Consider the following 21,617-nt stretch of genomic DNA (forward strand, 5'->3'; position numbering starts at 1 on the left):
AAACTTTAAATAATGGCCATAAAACTCAAATTCCTACTGGAACCAGGAAAATAACATATATTAATTTAGAGCACCACATATAAGATCATACATAGGACATTGTGGAACCACAATTCTGTAGGGGACAGAAGAGTGCATGCTCAGTCTATGGGTAGCCATTGCTTCTCTACTTCATCTAGTTGTGCTGAGCTAGTATACATGTGGGACCAGATCTTTTGGAAGATCTTTTATTTTCCTTAAAGAATCTACTGGAAATTCAGATTTTATATAACATTCTCAGATTTTCATAGCTCTGGGCAGACCAAACAAAATACATTTGGCAGCCTTGGTTTTCCAGTTTGCAGCTTTTGCTTTAAAAGTTGTGTGGTGTAGAAAAAACACTTGCTTAGAGATCAAGGGAGACACAGATCTTGTCTTGTCTCTTCTACTATCTAAATGTATAGTACATCTGTCAACTTTATTATGTTCCCGTGAGAAAAAAAACAGATATGATAATCTTTGGGGGAAAGTTCAAAAAGTGGTTCCCTAATATACAGTAGAAGAAACAGGGTGGGGGCGCCTGGGTGGCACAGCGGTTAAGCGTCTGCCTTCGGCTCAGAGCGTGATCCCAGCGTTGTGGGATCGAGCCCCACATCAGGCTCCTCTGCTATGAGCCTGCTTCTTCCTCTCCCACTCCCCCTGCTTGTGTTCCCTCTATTGCTGGCTGTCTCTATCTCTGTCAAATAAATAAATAAAATCTTAAAAAAAAACAAAAAGAAACAGGGTGATGTATTCAGGGGCAGTATCTTGAATTAGGAGTCAGGAGACTTCTGACACAAATTTTCTATGTAACATTGGCCAAAAAACTGAACATCTCAGGGGCAAATTTTCTCATCTGTCACGTGGTGGTGGTGGTGGTTGGCAGTAAAGTAGAGCAGTTCAGACTCCCAATATATCATGTAATCTTACCTTTCCTTCTGCTAACCACCAGCACTTTCCTTTTCTTTGGAGTCCAGTTTCAAATCCACTGGAGTAGATCATCTCAAAGGATGACCATATCTGTAAAATGCCCTGTTTTACGTAATTTTCCCCATTTGAATAATTAGTGAATGTAGCACTTTATTTAGTTACCCTCACATCAGAGATAGGACTTACTTTGTGATATTTGATAGTTTTCAATTTATCTTCAAAAGGACTAAAAAACCTAAATCCATAATATAATAAAAATTATTAAAAAAGCTCCTAAATCCAATGATTCTTTGAGTTCTTTACTGGTCTTCTCACTTTGTGATATTTTGTTGCCTCTTGTCATGTGTTCTAATATGCTGTTTCTCAATTTTTAAATGTGATTTTGTGGTCTAAGTTTAGGTTTCAAAAGTAAGAATTCCATGTCTCCGATTCTTCTACTAACCTGACTCCAATCAGAAAATGGGTACTGGGTAGCAATCATTGCCATTAACTTCGTTGCCTTGCATCCAAATGCTACAAGTTAGAAGAATTAAAGTATGAAAATGTATTTATCAGTAGTACAGGGTAAAAATGATCCTGAAAAATTCAAAACATAGCCTTCTCTCATTTATTTAATTCTTGGATCTAAGCCAGTGCAGACTCAACTTCTAGTCATAACTTGTTTGTCAGGGAGAGTCTCCCTATAGTCGGGAAAATTGGTGTTCTGATGCTGTGCAGCAATGATGATGATTGGAGCTGGTAAGCTGTGTAGAGACCCTTACTACTTATCACCATATGTTGTAGGACCTTGGTTGGTAATAATTCTATTGCCAGTAGTGATGTATTGAGTATAGTACCTGGCCCAGTGTTCTTGAACATGTGTAACCCCATTTTGTCAGTATTTGCATAAGAATGTGGCCATATGTATATTTCAGCCACAAAGATAAGTTCTAGTAAATTTAAGGCCCTTTATTCATGGTTTAAATTTTACAGCCAGATTTAGAAGTGGGGAGAGGCAGCAAAAAGGTAATTTCAGAAGACTAAGAGATATTAGAGGGGGATATGAAACATTCTAGGCCAACTCCAGGAAACACAGATGAGAGCTATTTTACACTGATCTGATAATATTTGAAGCATCAACTGCTTGTTCAGTAAAATTTTCCAAAATGTTGATTACTTGGCAAAGTATAAGGAAATCTAAAATAAATTGACACACAGAATGAACAAATTCAAAAGTATAGAAGTCACATTCTATTTTGAATGTCAAAAATAAAGTATATGAATTTAACTTGTAGTCCCTAAAGTCCTAGAGCCATAGCTAGTGTTAGGTAGTATTGTAAAATACATCCCCACACTTGACAAGACAAATGAAACAATTTTTAAAATCAAGTAAAGTCCTAATTTCTAAGAAAGTTTTAACTCCTTAATAAAAGAACAGTTAATTCATGGACATTTATATATTTATTGGATAATCCTAACAAGAATGTTTTAGTATTTGGTAATTTTAAAGTCTAAACCTAAATAAACTATGAATCTCAGGTCACAGAAGATTTAAATGACTTTTTTTGAACTTGGTATTATTTATATATACATATATATATATAATATATTTGGTGGAGTCCTTATATGTATTTGGCGGAGTCTTTGGTGGAGTCTATTTGGTGGAGTCTTTATATATATATAAAATACCCAGGAGTCTCTCTCTCTCCCTCTCTCTCTCTCTCTCTCTCTCTCTCTCTCTCTCTCTCTATATATATATATATATATAGTGATAGCCAAAAAAGTTCTGTTGAGTTCAGAAAGTTTTCTATATATAGAAAAGAGGGGGAATCTCTGGTAAAAGGAAAAATAAGTCCTCCAATCCAATAATATACAGCCCATTGAATTAAGAAAGTACACTTTATCATTGACTTGGTATGCATGAATATATTTTGCCTTAAGAAAGTGTCATTTTGGAGTGCCTGGGTGGCTCAGTTTGGTTAAGCATCCAACTCTTGATTTCAGCTCAGGTTACGATCTCAGGGTAATGAGATCAAGCCCCGTGATAGGCTCCATACTGGGTGTGGAGCCTGCTTGAGATTTTCTCTCTCTCTCTCTCCCTCTGCCCCTCCGTCCCCCCTCTTTCTCTCTCTCTCAAAAAAAAAAGAAATTGTCATTTCGAAACAGTTTGGGTGAGTGAACTATAAAGCAAAATCAAATAGTTCTAACAGTTAAGCTGCAGAACAAAAGAATAGGTGAAAAAAAGTTTCACCTTTCTTCACTCCTGCCTCCCTTTCCCTAGCAACCCCAGTTACATGTTTGCATTTATGGTTTATTCAGAAATCTTTCTACAGACCATTAAGCAGAAAAACAGTTGCCTTTCAAAACAAACAAGCAAACAACAAATAAAGAGATGTTTTTCAATTTAATTTTTTAAATTCCAACAAAATTAACATACAGTGTTATATTAGTTTCTGGTGTACAATACAGTGATTCATCAATTCTATACTCAGTGCTCATTACAATAAGTATACTCTTAATCCCCTTCACCTATTTCACCCATTCTCCCACTCACCTGCCCTTGGTTAACTATCTGTTTATTCTCTTAGTTAAGAGTCTTGTTGTCTCTTTTTTTGTTTGCTCATTGGTTCTGCTTCTTAAATTCCACATATGAGTGAAATCACATGGTATTTGTCTTTCCCTGACTGACTTACTAAAAGGAGACTTAACAAAAATGCTACTGCAAGAGATTACAGAGGAGTGATGAACAAACCATATGTATTTGTTGTGGGCATTTTAGGGAGGTTCCTGTTTCTGTACTACTAAAAAGTGCACTAAAGCTCAAAAGAACCAAATTAAAGTCCTTATAGATTTTTTAAGTATGTTGTTTTATTTTTTATGTACTTTTTTATTTTTAGTTTTAATTCCAGTACACCTAACATACAGTGTTATATTAGATTCAGGTATACAGTATAGTGATCCAACCATTCTACACATTACTCAGGGCTCATCAGGATAAGTGTATTCTTAAACCTCTTCACCTATTTCCCCCATTCCCCCACCGACCTCCCCTCTGGTAACCATCAGTTTGTTCTCTATAGTTAAGAGTATAGATTTTTTTGTTTCTCTTTTTTTCTTTGTTCATCTGTTTCTAAAATTGCACATATGAATGAAATCATACGATATTTGTCTTTCTCTGATTGACTTATTTCACTTAGCATTATACCCTCTAGATCCACCCATGTTGTTGCAAGTGGCAAGATTTTATTCTCTTTCATGATGGAGTACTATTCCAATATCTCTATATACCTTATCTTCTTTATCTGTTCATCTATTGATGGACACTGGGGTTGCTTCCATAATTTGGCTTTTATAAATAATGCTGCAGTATACATAGGGGTGCATATATCTTTTTGAGTTCCTGTTTTTGTATTTTTGTGTAAATGCCAAGCAGTGGAATTACTGGATCATATGGTAATTCTATTTTTTAAAGATTTTATTTATTTATTTATTTATTTATTTATTTATTTATTTATATTTATGTATTTTTATTATTTATCAGAGAGAGAGAGAGGGAGAGAGAGAGAGAGAGAGAGAGAAAGAGAGCCCACAAGCAGGGGAACAACAGGCAGAGGGAGAAGAAGGCTCTCCACTGAGCAAGGAGCCCAATGCAGGACTCAATCCCAGGACCTTGGGATCATGACCTGAGCTGAAGGCAGATGCTTAACCTACTGAGCCACCCAAGAGTCCCTCTATTTTTAATTTTTTGAGGAACCTCCATACTGTTTTCCACAGTGGCTGCATGAGTTTGTATTCCCACCAACATGAGTGTTCCTATTTCTCTAAATCCTCACCAACACCTGTTGTTTCTTGTGTTGTTGATTTTAGCCATTCTGACAGGTATGAGATGATATCTCATGGTGGTTTTGATTTGCGTTTCCCCGATGATGAATGATTTTTGAGCATCTTGTCATGTGTCTGTTGGCTGTCTGGATGCCTTTTTTGGAGAAATGCCTTTCATGTCTTCTGTCCATTTTTTATTTGGATTATTTGTTTTTAGGTTTGAGTTTTATAAGTTCTTTATGTATTTTGGATACTAACCCTTTATTGGATATGTCATTTGCAAATATCTTCTCCCATTTTGTAGTTTGCCTTTAGTTTTGTTGAATGTTTCTTTTGCTGTGCAGAGCTTTTTATTTTGATGTAGTCTCAATAGTTTGTTTTTACTTTTGTTTCCCTCACCTCAGGAGACGTATCTAGAAAAATGTTGCTATGATCAGTGTCAGGGAATTTATAGCCTGTGCTCTCTTCTAGGATTTTTATGGTTTCAGGTCTCCCATTGAGGTCTTCCATCCATTTTGAGTTTATTTTTGTGTATGGTGTAACAAAGTGGTTCAGTTACCTTCTTTTGCATGTGGCTGTCCAGTTTTCCCAACACCATTTGCCTTTTTCCATTGCATATTCTTGCCACCTTTGTCAAAGAGTAATTGGCCACATAATCGTGGGTTTATTTCTAGGCTCTCTATTCTGTTCTATTTATCTATGTGTCTATTTTTGTGCCAGTACCATACTATTTTGATTACTATAGCATTGTAGTATATCTCGAAATCTGGGATTGTGATATTTCCAGTCTTGTTCTTTTTCAAATTGCTTTGGCTATTCAGGGCATTTTTTGGTTCCATACAAATTTTAGGATTGTTCCAGTTCTGCGAAAATATTGTTCGTATTTTGATAGGGATTGTGTAAATTGATAGGGATCGTAGCTTGATTGAGTAGCATAGGCATTTTAATAATATTTGTTCTCCCAATTCATGCTCATGAAATATCTTTCCATTTTTGTCATCTTCCATTTCTTTCATCAGTGTTTTATAGTTTTCAGACTACTGGTCTTTTACCTCCTTGGTTAAGTTTAAGTCCTTCGTATTTTATTCTTTTTGGTGCAAATACAAATAGAATTGTTTTCTTAATTTCTCTTTCCGCTACTTCATTATTAGTGTACAGAAATGCAATGTATTTCTGTATATTCATTTTGTATCTTGTGACCTTACTGAATTCATTTTTCAATTCTAGCAGTTTCTTTGGGGGAGTCTTTAGAGTTTTCTATATATGGTATCATGACATCTACAAATAGTGAAAGTTTTACTTCTTCTTTGCTGATTTCGATGCCTTTTATTTCTTTTTGTTGTCTGATTGCTGTATTTAGGACTTCCAGTACTATGTTGAATAAAAGTGATAAGCTGGACAGCCTTGTCTTGTTCCTGACCTTAGGGGAAAAGCTCTCAGTTTTTCACCATTGTGTATGATGTTAGCTGTGGCTTTTTCATATAAGGCCTTTCTTACATTAAGGTATGTACCCTCTAAGCCCATTTTGTTGAATACTTTTATCATGAATGGATGTGAAATGCTTTTTCTGCGTTTATTGAAATGTGGAAGTAGTTCTTATCTTTCCTCTTATTGATGTGATGCATCACATTGATTGATTTGTGAATATTGAACCACCTTTGCATCCCAGGAACAAATCCCACTTGTTTGAGTTAAATGATTTTTTAAATGTATTATCAGACTTGGTTTGCTAATATTTTTCCCAGGATTTTTGCATCTATGTTCATTGGAGATATTGGCCTATAGTTCTCTTTATCTGGTTTTGGTATCAGAGTAGTGGTGGCCTCATAGAATGAATTTGGAAGGTTTTTTTCCTTTTCTATGTTTTGGAATAATTAGAGAAGACTTGGTATTGACTTGTCTTTATTTGTTTGGTAGAATTCGCCTGTGAAGCCATCTGGTTCTGGACTTTAATTTGTTGAGAGTTTTTTGATTACTGATTCAATTTCATTACTAATAATTGTCTGTTCAAATTTTCTATTTTTTCCTGATTCAGTTTTGGGAGGTCATATGGTTTTAGGAATTTGTTTCTTTTTGGTTGTCCAATTTGTCAGCATATAATTTTTCATAATCTTATGATCCTTTATGTTTCTGTGGTGTTGGTTGTTATTTCTCCCCTTTCATTTCTGGTTTTATTTGAGTCCCCTCCGCCCTTTTTTTCTTCTGATGAGTTTGATTTTGTTTCCGATTTTGTTGATCTCAAAAAACCAGCTCCTGGTTTCAATGATCTGTTCTGTTTGTTTTTTGGTTTCTATTTCTTTTATTTCTGCTCTACTGTTTATTTTTTCGTTCTTTCTACTGTTTTGTGGTGTTGTTTGTTCGGATTTTTTTTTCAGCTTCTTTAGGTGTAAGTTTAGATTCTTTGAGATTTTTCTTGTTTATTGAGGTAGTCTTGTATTAGCATAAACTTCCCTCTTAGAACCATTTTTGCTGCATCTGGAATTGTTCTGACCATTGTGTTTTCATTTTCATTTCTTTTTTTTTAAAGATTTTATTTATTTATTTGACACAGAGAGAGAGAGACAGCCAGTGAGAGAGGGAACACAAGCAGGGGGTTGGGAGAGGAAGAAGCAGGCTCCCAGCGGAGCAGGGAGCCTGATGTGGGGCTTGATCCCAGAACCCTGAGATCATGCCCTGAACCAAAGGCAGATGCGTAACGACTGAGCCAGCCAGGCACCACTCATTTTCATTTCTTTCTGTGTATTTTTTTTTATTTCTTTGATTTCTTGGTTGACCCATTCATTGTTTAGTAGCATGCTATTTAACCTCCACGTATTTATATTCTTTCCTGGTTTTTCTTGTGGTTGATTTCTAGTTTCATAGCATTGCCATTGGAAAAGATGCATGGTATGACTTTGATTGTTTTTAATTTGTTGAGCCTTGTTTTGTGATCTTTTTGGAAAATGTCCCATGTGCACTTGAAAAGAATATGTATTCTGTTTTGGGATGGAGTGTTCTGAATATATCTGTTAGATCCTTTTGATCCAATGTATCATTCAAAACCACTGTTTCCTTGTTGATTTTCTTGGATAATAATGTCCATTGATCTAAGTGGGGCATTAAATACCTTTTTATTGTATTACTATCAATTACTCCCTTTATATTTGTTATCAGCTGGTTTATGTATTTTAGGTGCTCCCATGTTGGATCGTAAATGTTTACAATTGTTTTATCTTCCTTTTGAATTCTTTTCTTTATGACTATGTAGTTTCTTTCCTTGTTTTTTTAAAGTCTTTGTTTTAAAGTCTATTTTGTCTGATACAAGCATTACTACCCTTACTTTCGTTTGCATGATAAATGTTTTTTCCATCCTTTCACTTGCAAACTGCATGTGTCTTTAAGTCTGAAGTGAATCTCTTGTTGGCAGCATATATATGGATGTTGCTTTTTTATCCATTTTTTTACCTTATGTCTTTTGAATGGTGCATATAGTCAATTAACTTTCAAAGTCATTATGGCTAGGTATGTATTTATTGCTATTTTGTTACTTGTTTTTGTAGTTTTTCTCTCTTCCTTCTCCAGCTCTCTTCTCTCACGATTTACTGAGTTTTTTTTTCCTGTTGATATACTTGGATTCCTTTCTCTTTATTTTTTGCCTATCTATTACTAGTTTTTGATTTGTGGTTACCATTAAGCTTGTACATAACATCTCATGCATATAGAAGTCTATATTAAGTTGATGGCTGCTTAAGTTTGAATCCATTCTAAAAGCATTACATTTTTACTCCTCTTTCCTGAACATTTTAGATATATGGTGTTGTACTTTATATCCTTTTATTTTGTGAATCCTTTGACTGTTTTTTATAGCTATAATTAATTTTAGTGTTTTTGTGTTTCCTACTTTTACTACTCCTGCTTTCCACTCCTGCCTCCAGAGAGGTTTCCTTTCCACTCAGAGTCCTGTTTAACATTTCTTGAAGGCCTGTTTAGTAGTGATGAATTTCTTTAACTTTTGTTTGTCTGAGAAATTCTTTGTCTCTTCCTCTATTCTGAGTGGTAGCCTTGCTGGATAGGATATTCTTGGTTGCAGGTTTTTTTTTTTCTTTCAGCACTTTGAATACACCATGCCACTTCTTTTAAGCCTGCACAGTTTCTGCTGAATAGCCGGCTGAGAGTCTAATGGAGTTTCCCTTGTATGTAATGTTTTCTTTTCTCTCTTATCACTGCATTTTGCAATTTTAATAAGTGTGTGTCTTGGTGTGGACCTCCTTGGGTTGATTTTACTGGGGGCTGTCTGTGTCTCCTGGATCTGGATTTCTGTTTCCTTCCCATATTCTGGAAATTTTCAGCTATTATTTCTTCAAATATATTTTCTGCCCCCTTTTCTCTCTCTTCTCTTTCTGGGATCCCTATAATGATAATGTTTTTATGCTTTATGGTGTCATTGAATTCCCTATTTTCATTTATTATTTTTGCTCTCTCACATTCTGCTTGATTGCTTTCCTTTACTCTGTCCTCCAGGTCACTGGTCTGTTCTTCTGCTTCCTCTAGTCTGTCTTTATTCCCTCTAGTGTATTTTAAATTTCAGTTATTGAGTTCATCATTTCTTTTTTAAAATATTTTATTTATTTATTTGTTATTTATTTATTTATCAGAGACAGAGCACAATCGGGGGAGCGGCAGAATTCTTCATTTCTGATATTTTTAATGTTTTCTTTCTTTTTCTTAAGGGTCTCACTGAGGCTCTCCACTCTTTTTTCAAGCTCAGTGTATATCTTTATGACCATTACTTTAAATTTTCTATCAGGCATGTTATTTATCTTTGTTTCATTTAGCTCCCTTGCTGTGATTTTGTCCCCCTTTTCATGTCATATTCCTTTGTCTTCTCATTTTGTCCAATTCTCTGTGTCTGTTTTAATGTGTTAGGAAAGTCAGATGTCTCCTTCTCTTGAAAGTAGTGGCCATATGAAGGAAAGGTCCTGTGGTGCCCTGCAATGCAATGTTCCTTGTTAACCATAACCTGGCACTTCAGGGGTGTCTTCTATGTTTGTTACATATACCCTGCTTTTGCCTTCAGTACAATTGTCTGCAGTGGCTCTCTTTGCCTAATGATCAGGGTTTGGTCCCTGTGTTGAAAGGGAGCAAGTCTGGGGCCACCTTAGGCTTGAGTTGAATCAGACCAGGCATTTGCCAGAGCTCTGGCAGCATCAAACTGCAGGGTGATTTTCCTGTCTTGTTCCCTGAGAAGCTGTCATTGGTGGGCAGGTCCTTCAGTCAGACCAGACGTGTGCTCCCAGCCCACTGCTGTGTTTGCAGTCAGAATGGTGTTTGTGGTTATCTGCTTTTTTCCCTGGGGCAGGATTCACTTTGGAGTGGTTCTGGCTTCTGTCAGGGTTGCTTCACTCTGCCAGGCTTCTGGCACTCCTTTGGATGGTCTCTTGCCACGGACATCTTGGAAGGGGCATGTCCACCGGAGAATGTGAGGTGGGGCACACAGTGTCAGCAAGGTCTATGCTGTTCCAGTGTAGGAGGAGACCTGCAGCCACCCTGGAAAAACTGCCCAGTCTGAGATGGAGGGGATGGTCTGTAGAAGAGCACAGAGGTCAGGCAAGCTTTGTGGAGAGTGTTCATCCTTCGTTGGTTCCTACAGTTGTCTGGGAAGGTAGGCTGTGGGGAAGTGGAAGGAAATGGCACCTACCAGCTCTTTTATTTTGGTAGTCTTCCAAAGATCCCTCCCCCAGCACATGCTCTGAGATTAGTAAATAAATCTCCTTCTTCTACCCCAAGCATTTTTTAAACTGCTGTTTCTATGCTACATTTCAGTGGAGCTGTTTATTGTCCTGTATTAGGGCAGGCACTCAGGTTCCAATCACCCTCTGGCTCTCCCAGAGTGGAGCTGCTGAATTTTAAAGTTCTAGGTGTTAAGCCTCACTGATTGTAATAACTCACAAAATAGGTTCTATTTGTCTTCAAAGCCAAATATTATGGGGATTCATTTTCCCAGTGTGGGTCCCTAATGCCTGTGGTATCTCGTATAAGGTCTGCACCTCTCTCTTTTCCTCACCCAATGTGTCCTTCCCTCCCATGGACAGTCCTGTGGGTCAGTTTCGCTCCTGACTATATCTCTTCCCTTTCTACCCTCTTTGATGTGGCTTCTCTACATTTAGCTATGGAGAGTCTGTTCTGCCAGTCTTTGGTCATTTTCTGGTTTATTTACTATAATGTGGATTTTATTTAGGTGAGATCACAGGATGATGTGACAAGTAAGGGACAAGGATCCTCCTACTCTGCCATCTTCCTCAGAGCAGCATGTTGTTTTAGATTTCATTGTTCTCCACTGATGAGTTTGGAAACACTAGGAAATACTATACTATTGGAAAGAATGTTTGTTTTGTTAATTAAGCTAATTTTGTGGGATTTTTATTAATCTCTTTTGTATGTATTTTGTATGATGTGTGTATGACTCTGTGTGTGTTTGTGTGTGTGTGCGTGTGTGTAACCCTTTTGGGAAGGATGTAAGATAGTTCATTATTGCTCCAGAATAAGTATATAGTGAGCTGTGTGATTAATAGCTCCATGTATAGAAAATTAAGGCATAATATTGATATTGGCTCACCTTCGTCTTCCTGTTGGCCAAATAAAAAATGAAAAAAAAAAAACCCTAGAAGAGGATTTTTTTTTCTCCTAAATATATTGGAATACCCATTGGGATGGGAAGAAGGCTCTTAAGAGAAAGGAAGAAGACACAATATTGCTACATCTTTTTTAGGAATTGTTACGACCCGAGGCCATTTTTTTCAACAGAAATCTATAACCTTATTTCCTTGCCTTCATATATGGAAAAGCTCTAAACCATATGACATTTCACATTATTCTTTACTCAGTGGGGATTAGACCAGAAATACAATAGCATTGTCCATATATTTAAAACACTATCTAATAACAATTCAGGCTTTCTTACCTTCTTTGTGCTCTTCCCTGCTGGTGTTTCATTGTGTGTAACCTATCTAAAATTCCTGAAGAGTTGAAGAAGCTTTTTTGTGAAATATAATAAAGCCTTGATTAATTGGAAGCTAACTAACCAGAACTCTCAATTAACCAGTTTTATTTATTTATTTTTTGCTATACTCTCCTTTTAGAAGGAAGAGGCAAATGACAAGAAAACAAGCTGTTAACAGGTATTTATGTATTTATTTTTTAAAAATCAACTTCCTGGGAATGTCCTGGAGCCTGTACAGATTCAGCCCAACTTCAATAATTTTGTTCCCTGTACTGTACTTATTAAGGTAGGAAAGTAGAGCCATTTAAAATTTTTAGAGCAAATGTCAAATCTTTCTTAATCCTTAGTTAATAATAAGAAAAACAAAATCCAAATAGTTAATTAGACCCTGTCTATCCATTTGAAGGTACTAGTTAATTGGGTCTCCACAGTTTCATTATTGACAGTAGTCATTCATATCTATTAACTGGGAATGGATCCCAGGACCATGCGGTGGGGAGATGACTTCCAGCCACAGGGAACAACTCCTTCCCTGGGAACTAAGGCAGAAGCTAGGGAAAGGCTGCGAAGTTGATGCGGGTTGAGTGAGGGTCACTGACACAGAAACCATGACACCTATGTAAAATAACAAGAAGGTAATTCACTCACCCCATCACTTTGGAATGCTTGGGAAGGTACATTCACTTTTGCAGGGCAGCACAGGTTATTAAGTGTGCTGTAGCAATAAAGGGGAAAAATAGGACATCTAATCTTGTGGAGTTCTAAGCATTAGGCATGGATATATTTTGTAAGCATGCTATTAGTTCTAAAATATTTGAAATTTCTTTTTCTAAAAGTACATTTAAAAAAAGATTTGGAAGTCTAAGAAGATTTATGCTTGAAACTTCTTAAAATTATCTAGGACAATTTCAGCTGAATTGCAATACCATATTGCCCATATTGCTCTAGGCTTTACACCTTTTAGATTGTAATGAGGAAAATAATGGACAATAACTCAGAGAAGCAAGGGCAAAGGAGGGCAACCTGTGGTAATAAATACAAAAGTACATTTTGATATTGCCTGGCAGTAGTGCCCCCTCTTCTCTTCCATATACCCTTCTCAGGTTGAATCACCCTTTGGTGACTTTTTCCCAATTTCTTCAGGGCTGCCCTTGATAATATGTTTTATCCATATTTTTCTATAAGAAAAATGCCATAGGGTTATGGGGGAGATGGGGACACACCATGTGGGTTTTCAATGTAGAAAATGAAAACCACTATGGTGATGTTTGTAATATCTAGGACATTTCTTATACTAAATATTACTTTTAAATATCACGCACACTAAATAATACCCAAGTGACCTGAAGCAGTGGATGTGCCTCCTTAAGTGCCAAACATTCTATTAGACTGTAACTTTAGTGCTGGGGGAGACTAGAATCCACTAGATTTCATTAATGAATGATTTTAACTGAAAAACTTTACATGGTTTGAGTTTTGAGTTTAGTCTTGAGATATTGAAAGTAATTTTTTAAAATTTGAAATGAATGCAATTTAATTCAGACATTGAAATTGACTTTCATTTTATTTTAATTTGCCTAGTAAAATGACTTGCAAATTAATGCAATGTTCTCTTCATTTAATTAATTGTAACAGTAGTTTATAACTATATAGATTTATTTTAGATTAATCAGAGCACACATTACATATGTACATATTTATGTAATGAGTTTTTACATTTGCTATAATCTGAGAAAAACCATGAAGTGTTCTTCAAAGTATATGCACTGATGCATTCACATAAACTACAGAGAAACAGGAGAGTCACAAACTCTAACGCCTACTAATGCAAGGCTGGTAATGTAAATGAAAGGCTATAAGCAATAGGGAGTGGTGGGGACTAGGGTGACCTGGAGAGTATATATTCTTTCCAAAGATGTCAGCTATTACTCAGTGTAGCAGATTGCCACCATGTGGGAATGTAGGCCCAATATTGTTAAGCTCTCAGCTTTTTAAGAGAAGCCAGGAATGCAGATTTTTATTTGAAATTCCCTAATTCTTAAATGTTGGTAACCAACTCAATAAAAGCAAAAACAACAACAAAAAAAGAAAAAGAAAGAAACACTATGCCGGGTAAACAAAATCATCTATGGTCTAGATCTAGTCCATGGGCTGTCAGTACATGACCTCTGTTTTAAATTGTAAATCCTCTAGGTACTGCAATTTAGAAAAAAAAAAATCACAGTATGTTATAAATGTACCTGAAGATCTTGATGATGGAAAATTCATGTAAAGTGAATTAAAAATAAGTGGAATGCTTGTAAATAATTCTTATGGTACTCAAAATTGTGGTTATGCACTTCATGATTTTTCCTTACTATATGGTAATAGCCAAGATAGTTTCCCTTAATTTGGTTTGAAAATTAAGATAAAATTATGCATTTTTTACTTTCATATTTATCAATGAAATGCAGTATGAAAGATCATTACTGCCACATCCAAAGAGAACATTTAAATATAGGTTCTGTCACATAACATAATTAAGGCTTCCATTTAAAGCCTAATTCATTGTGCTTTAATAGGAAGAAGGCCATATACATAGTATGTGTTCTCTTAATTTTAAGTTTACTTGCCTTTCAACAGATTTCCAATTTCTTCTAGCAAAATTCCTTTATTTGTACAAATGGTTAAAGAAATAAAAGAAATATAAGTAAGTAACACAATAAAACTTCATTTGAACTTTTGATTGACATTGGCAAAAATAAAACAGAAGTTGGTCATTGGAAATTTTTGTTTGAGGTAACTGATTGATCTGAGACTTGACTTGTTTGTCTGTCTTGCCCTGGACCTTAGCACACAATCCCACTGTGCTACAATGCTTTTAACATTTGTATGCCCCTTTCATCACTGGCAATCCAAAAGTTTGTCTAAAAAGGAAACAAATTCCAATCTTTCCAGAAAAAAAAGTAAGAAAAAGAAAAAGAAAAGAAACAAACTTCACTGCTTTAAAGGCCCCTAGGATCTGCACCATAAATCCTTAGGGTGGTCAGCTAAGGGGCACCTAGGTGGCTCAGTCAGTTAAGTGTCTGACTTCAGCTCAGGTCATGATCCCAGGGTCCTGGAATCAAGCCCCACATTGGGCTCCCTGCTCAGCAGGGAACCTGCTTCTCCCTCTTCCTCTGCCTGCTGCTCCCCCTGCTTGTGCTCTCTCTCTCTCTGTCTGTGTCAGATAAATAAATAAAAACTTTAAAAAAAGGGTGGTCAATTAACATTGTCATTTCTGATGAGAAACTTATCAGAGGACTTTTAAAAAAAAGAGAAAAGTGTAAAAGAAAAAGAAAAGAATGCACAATCTCAAATTCTAAATTAACTTTAAAAAGCCTCCTATTTATCAATAAATTATTCTAGTTGCAGATTTAACACAGACATATGTAAAAGATGAGAAATTGTTGGACAACTGGTCAATACATATGACAATGTGCAAAATAGGTGATGTTTACCTAAATAAAATTTGGGGAGACAGTGCTTCCCTTTCTAGATCATCAGATAGTTTTGACCACAAGAAATCTGTTGTGTGATAGGGATGAGCGATGTTTAAATATACTAATTAATTAAAACTGTTGTCTAAAAACTCTAACAACTGGAAATTCTTAGTTAATTGGTTAGTCCTCAGAGGTAGAGAATTTAAGAAATGAATGATTATTTGATACATTTAACCCGTGTAGACATATAAATAAGGTAATTCAGGAAAAATTTTGACGAACAACCACTACTCTTATTTTTGCCAGAACATAATAATATCTAACATTTTTCAGACATGATATCCCAAGTTATTTTAGGTCATTGAATCTTCATAATAACCTTACAAGGTAGGTGATATTATTGTGATCCTTGTTTTACAGATGATGGTACTGAGGCACAGAGAAGGTTAAATGACTTATCTGAGGCCACACAGCCTACAAATATCAGAGCCAGCATTTGAATCAAGGCAGTCTGATTACAAAGTTCATATACTTTGGATCAATATATTTTATAAACTGACAACTGGAATCAGACTAATTATCAAATTCATATATATATATATATATATATTCTGATTTACTGGAAAATGGCATTCTTATTCTGAAATCAATCTTAGTAGCATCATTTTGATTGTGTAATAAATTAGCAAGATTGATTATAAAATAGGTCAAATAGAAAGAGCAGGAAATAATGAGAGACATTTGTAGACCAATAACCAAGTCTACATTTTGCTACATTTGATTCAGAGCTCTTTTTAAAAAAAATGTACCTGTAAAGCATTATTGATATAACTAACACCAATTTCCTTTCTCCTCCACCCTTCATTAGAGTTTACTACTGTTTTAAAATTTGTGTGAATTATTGCTCTGTGTTTTTTTATCATATGTGTATTTATGCACAAACAATATGCAGTATTAGTTTTGTGTTTTTAAAATTTAGTACCTAAATGGTATGGTGCTATACTACCCTTTTGTAATCATTGTTTTTACATTATGTTTTTGAGATTTATCTATGTTGATACATGCCAATCTAGTTCATTTTTTAAATTTTTTAAAAGATTTTATTTATTTATTTGACAGAGAGACAGCCAGCGAGAGAGGGAACACAAGTAGGGGGAGTGGGAGAGGAAGAAGCAGGTTACCAGTAGGGAGCCTGATGTGGGGCTTGATCCCAGGACCCTGGGATCACGCCCTGAACCCAAGGCAGACGCTTAATGACTGAGCCACCCAGGCGCCCCAGTTCATTTATTTTTAATTGTCCATTCTACTATTTAATTGCATGAGTCTACCACAGTTTGATTATTCTTTACTATATTGATGGACATTTAGATTGTGTTCAATTTTCTGTTATTACATACAGTGCTGTAAATGGATATCATGTTTTCTTGTGCCCTTTTTGGAGAATTTCTCTGGGGTATAAACCTAGAAGTAAAATCATTGAGCTGTGGGCTATGCACATCCCAACTTTAATAGTTATTGCTGAATTGCTCTCCAAAATTGTTCTGACTTACACTCCTACTAGTGTTATACAAGAACCCTTATTTCCCCACATTTTACCAATGTGGTAGAATTTTTTTAAAAGATCTTACTAATTTGTTTGAGAGAGAGAGAAGCAGACTCCCCACTGAGCAGGGAGCCAGACTCAAGGCTTGATCACAGGACCCCAAGATCATGACCTGAGCCGAAGGCAGATGCTTAACTGACTGAGCCACCCAGGTGCCCCTGTGGTAGATATTTTTTTTTTTTTTTAAATATTTTATTTATTTATTTGACAGAGATAGAGACAGCTAGCGAGAGAGGGAACACAAGCAGGGGGGAGTGGGAGAAGAAGAAGCAGGCTCATAGCAGAGAAGCCTGATGTGGGGCTCGAACCCATAACGTTGGGATCACGCCCTGAGCCGAAGGCAGACGCCCAACCGCTGTGCCACCCAGGCGCCCCTGTGGTAGATATTTTTAACAAACAATTTCTTTGAAGAAAAAAAATAATTCTTTTTATTGATTCTCTTTCATGATTATACCCAGAGATGAAACACTGATTCTGATCACTTAGGGCACATGACAATTCTTACTGAAACTATTTTTGTCATTATTCTTCATTTTAAAACATACATAGTTCAAATATGAATAAAAATACTATTTAAAGTTTGTAAAGTATTTTCCAGGTTACAAAGCACTTTCCCATAAAGCCTCATTTGATGAGAGTGTGGTATAGCAGGAAGAGCTATGGAAAGAGTCACAAGTCCATGGACTTAAACAACACTGAAAATAACTCTGTGGCTTGGGACCTCAGTTGCCACATTTGTAAAATTAGGATGTTGGACTAAACAGTCTCCTAGAGACATATTATAACCTTTAATCTATGATGCATATGTTCCCTTTTCCCTGAAGCTATAATTTACTTATTGTGCATAAGACGAAGAAAAAATTGAATTTTATCAATTTGTGAAAAGTGTTATAACACTCTCTGGCATAGTTAAGATCGTATTTATCTTATTTATCCTATATATCTTTGTGTTTCTTTTAATTTAAGGAGAGTTGGGGGTGGAAGGGGGATAGAAGATTGAAGCAGGATCTCAGCACTATGACTAGACAGTAGTCACACACCATCTTGAATTATTCTTCAATGTTTCCCATTTTGAATCATCATATTACAAATGCTGAAATACAATGAAAGTCCAACTACAATTTATTATGGTTTTGTGTCTCTTTTCAAGCTCTTTTTACATGTTTCAGATTCAGAGAAGAGGGTCTTCAATATTTTCAATTCACTTAAGATTTGATTCCAATAATGCTTTTATGGTCCTGTACATAAAGGGCCCCTCCCTTAAAGTAGTGGGATGATTCAGATTGACTATTCTGTATATTCTGTATTTCTTTCTGGATGGGGGAAAAACTAATTGGATTTTGCATTTGGGGAGATTTTTTATTAAATGAGCTGGGTCTGTACCCGAGAGTTTAACAAAGAGCTTTTGGGGTTTCTTAGAACCCATGTGTACTGGAAAGAACATCCAGTTAGAAACCTAATATTGGAAGAGATTAAATCATAAAAGGTAGTCAGTTGGGGGACTCCTGGGTGGTTCAGCCGGTTAAGCACCTGCCTTCAGCTCAGGTCATGGTCCCAGGGTCCTGGGATGGAGTCCCACATCAGGCTCCTTGCTCAGCGGGGAGCCTGCTTCTCCCTCTGCCTACTGCTCCCGCTGCTTGTGCTCTCTCTCTCTCTCTTTCCCTCTGACATATAATTAAATAAAATTAAAAAAATAAAATAAAAGGTAGTTAGTTGAAATTGATTTTACTTAAACTTCAAGAATTGCCAGTGTACCACACAAACACACTCACGTACCATCACACATTAACTCACACAAATACATCCTATCTCTATCACAGAATACTATTGTTTTCAATTACTTTTAAAAAGAAATCTATGAAGACATGAAAACAGTTATGTTTTTAGTGAAGCTTCTACTTATGGAAGGTGGCAATTCTGGCAAACAAAATCTAAATCAATTAATCTCTTGTGATGATGAAATTTTTAGGGACTTCTCTATAAGTAGTCCTGGGAAAAATTTTTGACAATGGCCTTCCTGGGAAGTGAACTGACTTCCCACAGTGTTTCAAATCAGATATTGCAAGAAATTTGTTCTTAATACACTTTGTTCAGATGATCTCCAGATTAATACAATTCACATGTGTATAACTCATTGTTCAAATGTGACAACAAGCTTAGAGAATCCCACATGAGCTGCTTTTGAGGGTTTTACCTACTTGTGAACTGACTGTGGGACTCCTATTTAAGAACTTCCATTGCTATTTTGCTAATTGGCACCCCATTTTATGGTTTAAGCATACTCTGAAAACCACTATTTTGCTTTCTCTGTTACTTCCACAAGTTCAGAGGAACTTGTGCCAAATTACCTAAATCCCACCTATCCTATATAGAGATTTAATTAGATTAGCTAACTTTTTCAATAAGCGCTAAATAAATCAATTAAAACACAAGATATCACAAAGCATTTAAGCTACTTTTGTAAGTCAGAGCATTTTCACAAAAGCACTTCTTGGACATAATACACTAGGTGGCTGACAAGACTATTGAAAAATCATTACTTTAAGAAAATAAATATTATGGCTGCTGAGTATTTATTAAAACAACAACAACAACAATGGGGAGGCAGGTGTGCCTGGGTGGCTCAGTCAGTTAAGCATCTGCCTTAAGCTTCGGTCATGATTCCAGGGTTCTGGGATCAAGCCCTCCATCGGGCTCCCTGCTCAGGGGAAGTCTGCTTCTTTCTCTCCCCCTCCCCCTGCTCATGCTCTCATGCGCAAGCTTTCTCACTTTTTCTCCCAAATAAATAAATAAAATCTTAAAAAAACAGGAAAGGTGGAAATATAAGCATTGTTGTATTGCCTTTATGGTCTGTGTTTCTAAACAGTGCTCTTTATATTTGAGATGTTAATGAATCTTTATTTACAAAATAATTTGCAGTTGTTCTATGTAATATTCCTTTTTTTTTTTAATGGAGTACTACACTTTTGTTAGACTAAACAAAGCCTTGGCAAACAACATTTACCTTTTATCTCAAAACATCAAAATAATGGACATTTTTATCTGTACCTCTGTCTCCAAGAATCCCCATGTGTTTCACCATGGATGGTATCTAAATAATAATACTATAATATAGTATGGTAAATACTCCTTTTTGCTATTATTGAAAACCCAGTTTGAACCTTGAGCAAGTCATTTACATGAAGTTTCCTTGGGATTACCTACATTCTTGTCCACTCTGACCTTGTAATTTTGCTCACAGTTGGAAATGTAATGCAGAGTGACTAAGATAATGTTGTTTACACAGACTTTAAGTGGATTGACATTATAGTCAAGCAAGTGTCACATCACCCAAAGTGAAGGAAGACTTAATTACCATAATCCCGTGAATACTAAAATTTCTTGGCCATGTGTAGAATAATAATGTGTAATGTTCTGCATGTTACATTTAATAATGTGAAGGTACAATACATTAGGTCTCAGGCTGTGTTTTTCTTTAATATAAATGAAAGAAAAGTGGAATTATAGAAGGAAAATGGATTTTGTAGTAGGATACTTGTCTGAATGTTCAGGTGAAGTCTGTCTTTTGTTTTTTTGGTTTTTTTTTTTTAACTTAGAAGAGTTGCCTGATGATGTGAAAATGAAGGGACTGCTAAAATATCCATAAATCTAGACACCAGTGGGTAAGGTGACAGACCATGAATTTCTCTGGAGGGTGCAGGGTAGATTTAACTAAATGACTGAGACAGGATAAAAAGGAAAGGCTGATAACCACCTATTATTATGCAATGGGGAACATATCATTATTTTACAAAGATAGTGGTGACATTTTCTAAAATTGTATAGCCCGAATCTTAAATTTGTCAGTGTAACTAACTAGTTCCTAAAACGGAGTTGATTCTAAGACCCAGTATGAATGCGTTTAAAAAGGCAATGCATTGTTCCTAAATTGGTAGGGTTTGTAATACATCTTGAATGCTACGAAATAATGTTAAGAAATGGGACTATTATGCCAAAATGGCCGTTCTTTGGTTTGTAGTTCTTGAAGGAATTATGTTCCATGGCAACATGCTCTACAGTCCTGCAGATAGATACATGTGAAGTGCCCTGAAGTCTAGACCTGCTTAGTGTTTTTGATAACGATAAGTTTTCAATACAATGCATACATTTGCTGAAAGAGTTCTCCTCTCAGCATATTAGGACTCCAAAGATCTGCTGTTATTTTAGATCATCATCTGGAATTTTTGTTTTTTAACTAAACCTACTGTTCAAGAAGGGGCGAGTATAAAATGATTTAGCCATAAAACATAAAACTGTTTTTAAATAAATCCATTAGAAAACTGAGATGTAAAAAATATGTAACTCAATCAACTGATTTATGTAAATGATATATTATTCATAATCCACGGTACAAAGTGCTAGATCATCTGATATATACAATGTTCCAGATTTTTAAAAAAAATATGTAAAAGCTGTTAAAACATATAAAATACTGAAGGCTTTTAATAACAACAACCATGCTTTGATATGTTCTAAGTAAGAGAATTTAAAGCATTTTGTACTGATACATCATTATAAAATATTCTCCCTACAGACAATATTTTTATTTAAATATTAAAATAAAATTATTTGATTTTTATTTGATGAAAATCAAATGACTTGGACATTTTCATTTAATTAATCAGATTTTATTTACTTATTCTAGAAAGGGAGAGAGAGCAGGGGGAGGAGCAGAGGGAGAGGGACAAGCAGACTCCACGCTGAACACAGGGCCTAACACGGGGCTCCATCTTAGGACCCTGAGATCATGACCTGAGGCAAAACCAAGAGTTGAACATTTAACCAA

General features: G+C 35.7%; 1 protein-coding gene across 4 annotated transcripts in view; it reads left to right on the plus strand.

The window, feature by feature from the left end:
• The window catches only part of DACH2 (dachshund family transcription factor 2), a 798,780-nt gene that overhangs the window by 198,460 nt on the left and 578,703 nt on the right, over window positions 1-21,617 (plus strand). For all 4 annotated transcript variants that reach the window (XM_034649505.1, XM_034649504.1, XM_034649507.1 and 1 more), the window contains exon 2: window positions 11,868-11,906. In XM_034649505.1, the coding sequence (XP_034505396.1) occupies window positions 11,868-11,906 (39 nt within the window). The remainder of the gene's footprint in view (window positions 1-11,867; window positions 11,907-21,617) is intronic.

This window comes from Ailuropoda melanoleuca, chromosome X (genome assembly GCF_002007445.2).
Source record: "Ailuropoda melanoleuca isolate Jingjing chromosome X, ASM200744v2, whole genome shotgun sequence".
Taxonomy (NCBI): Eukaryota; Metazoa; Chordata; class Mammalia; order Carnivora; family Ursidae; genus Ailuropoda; species Ailuropoda melanoleuca.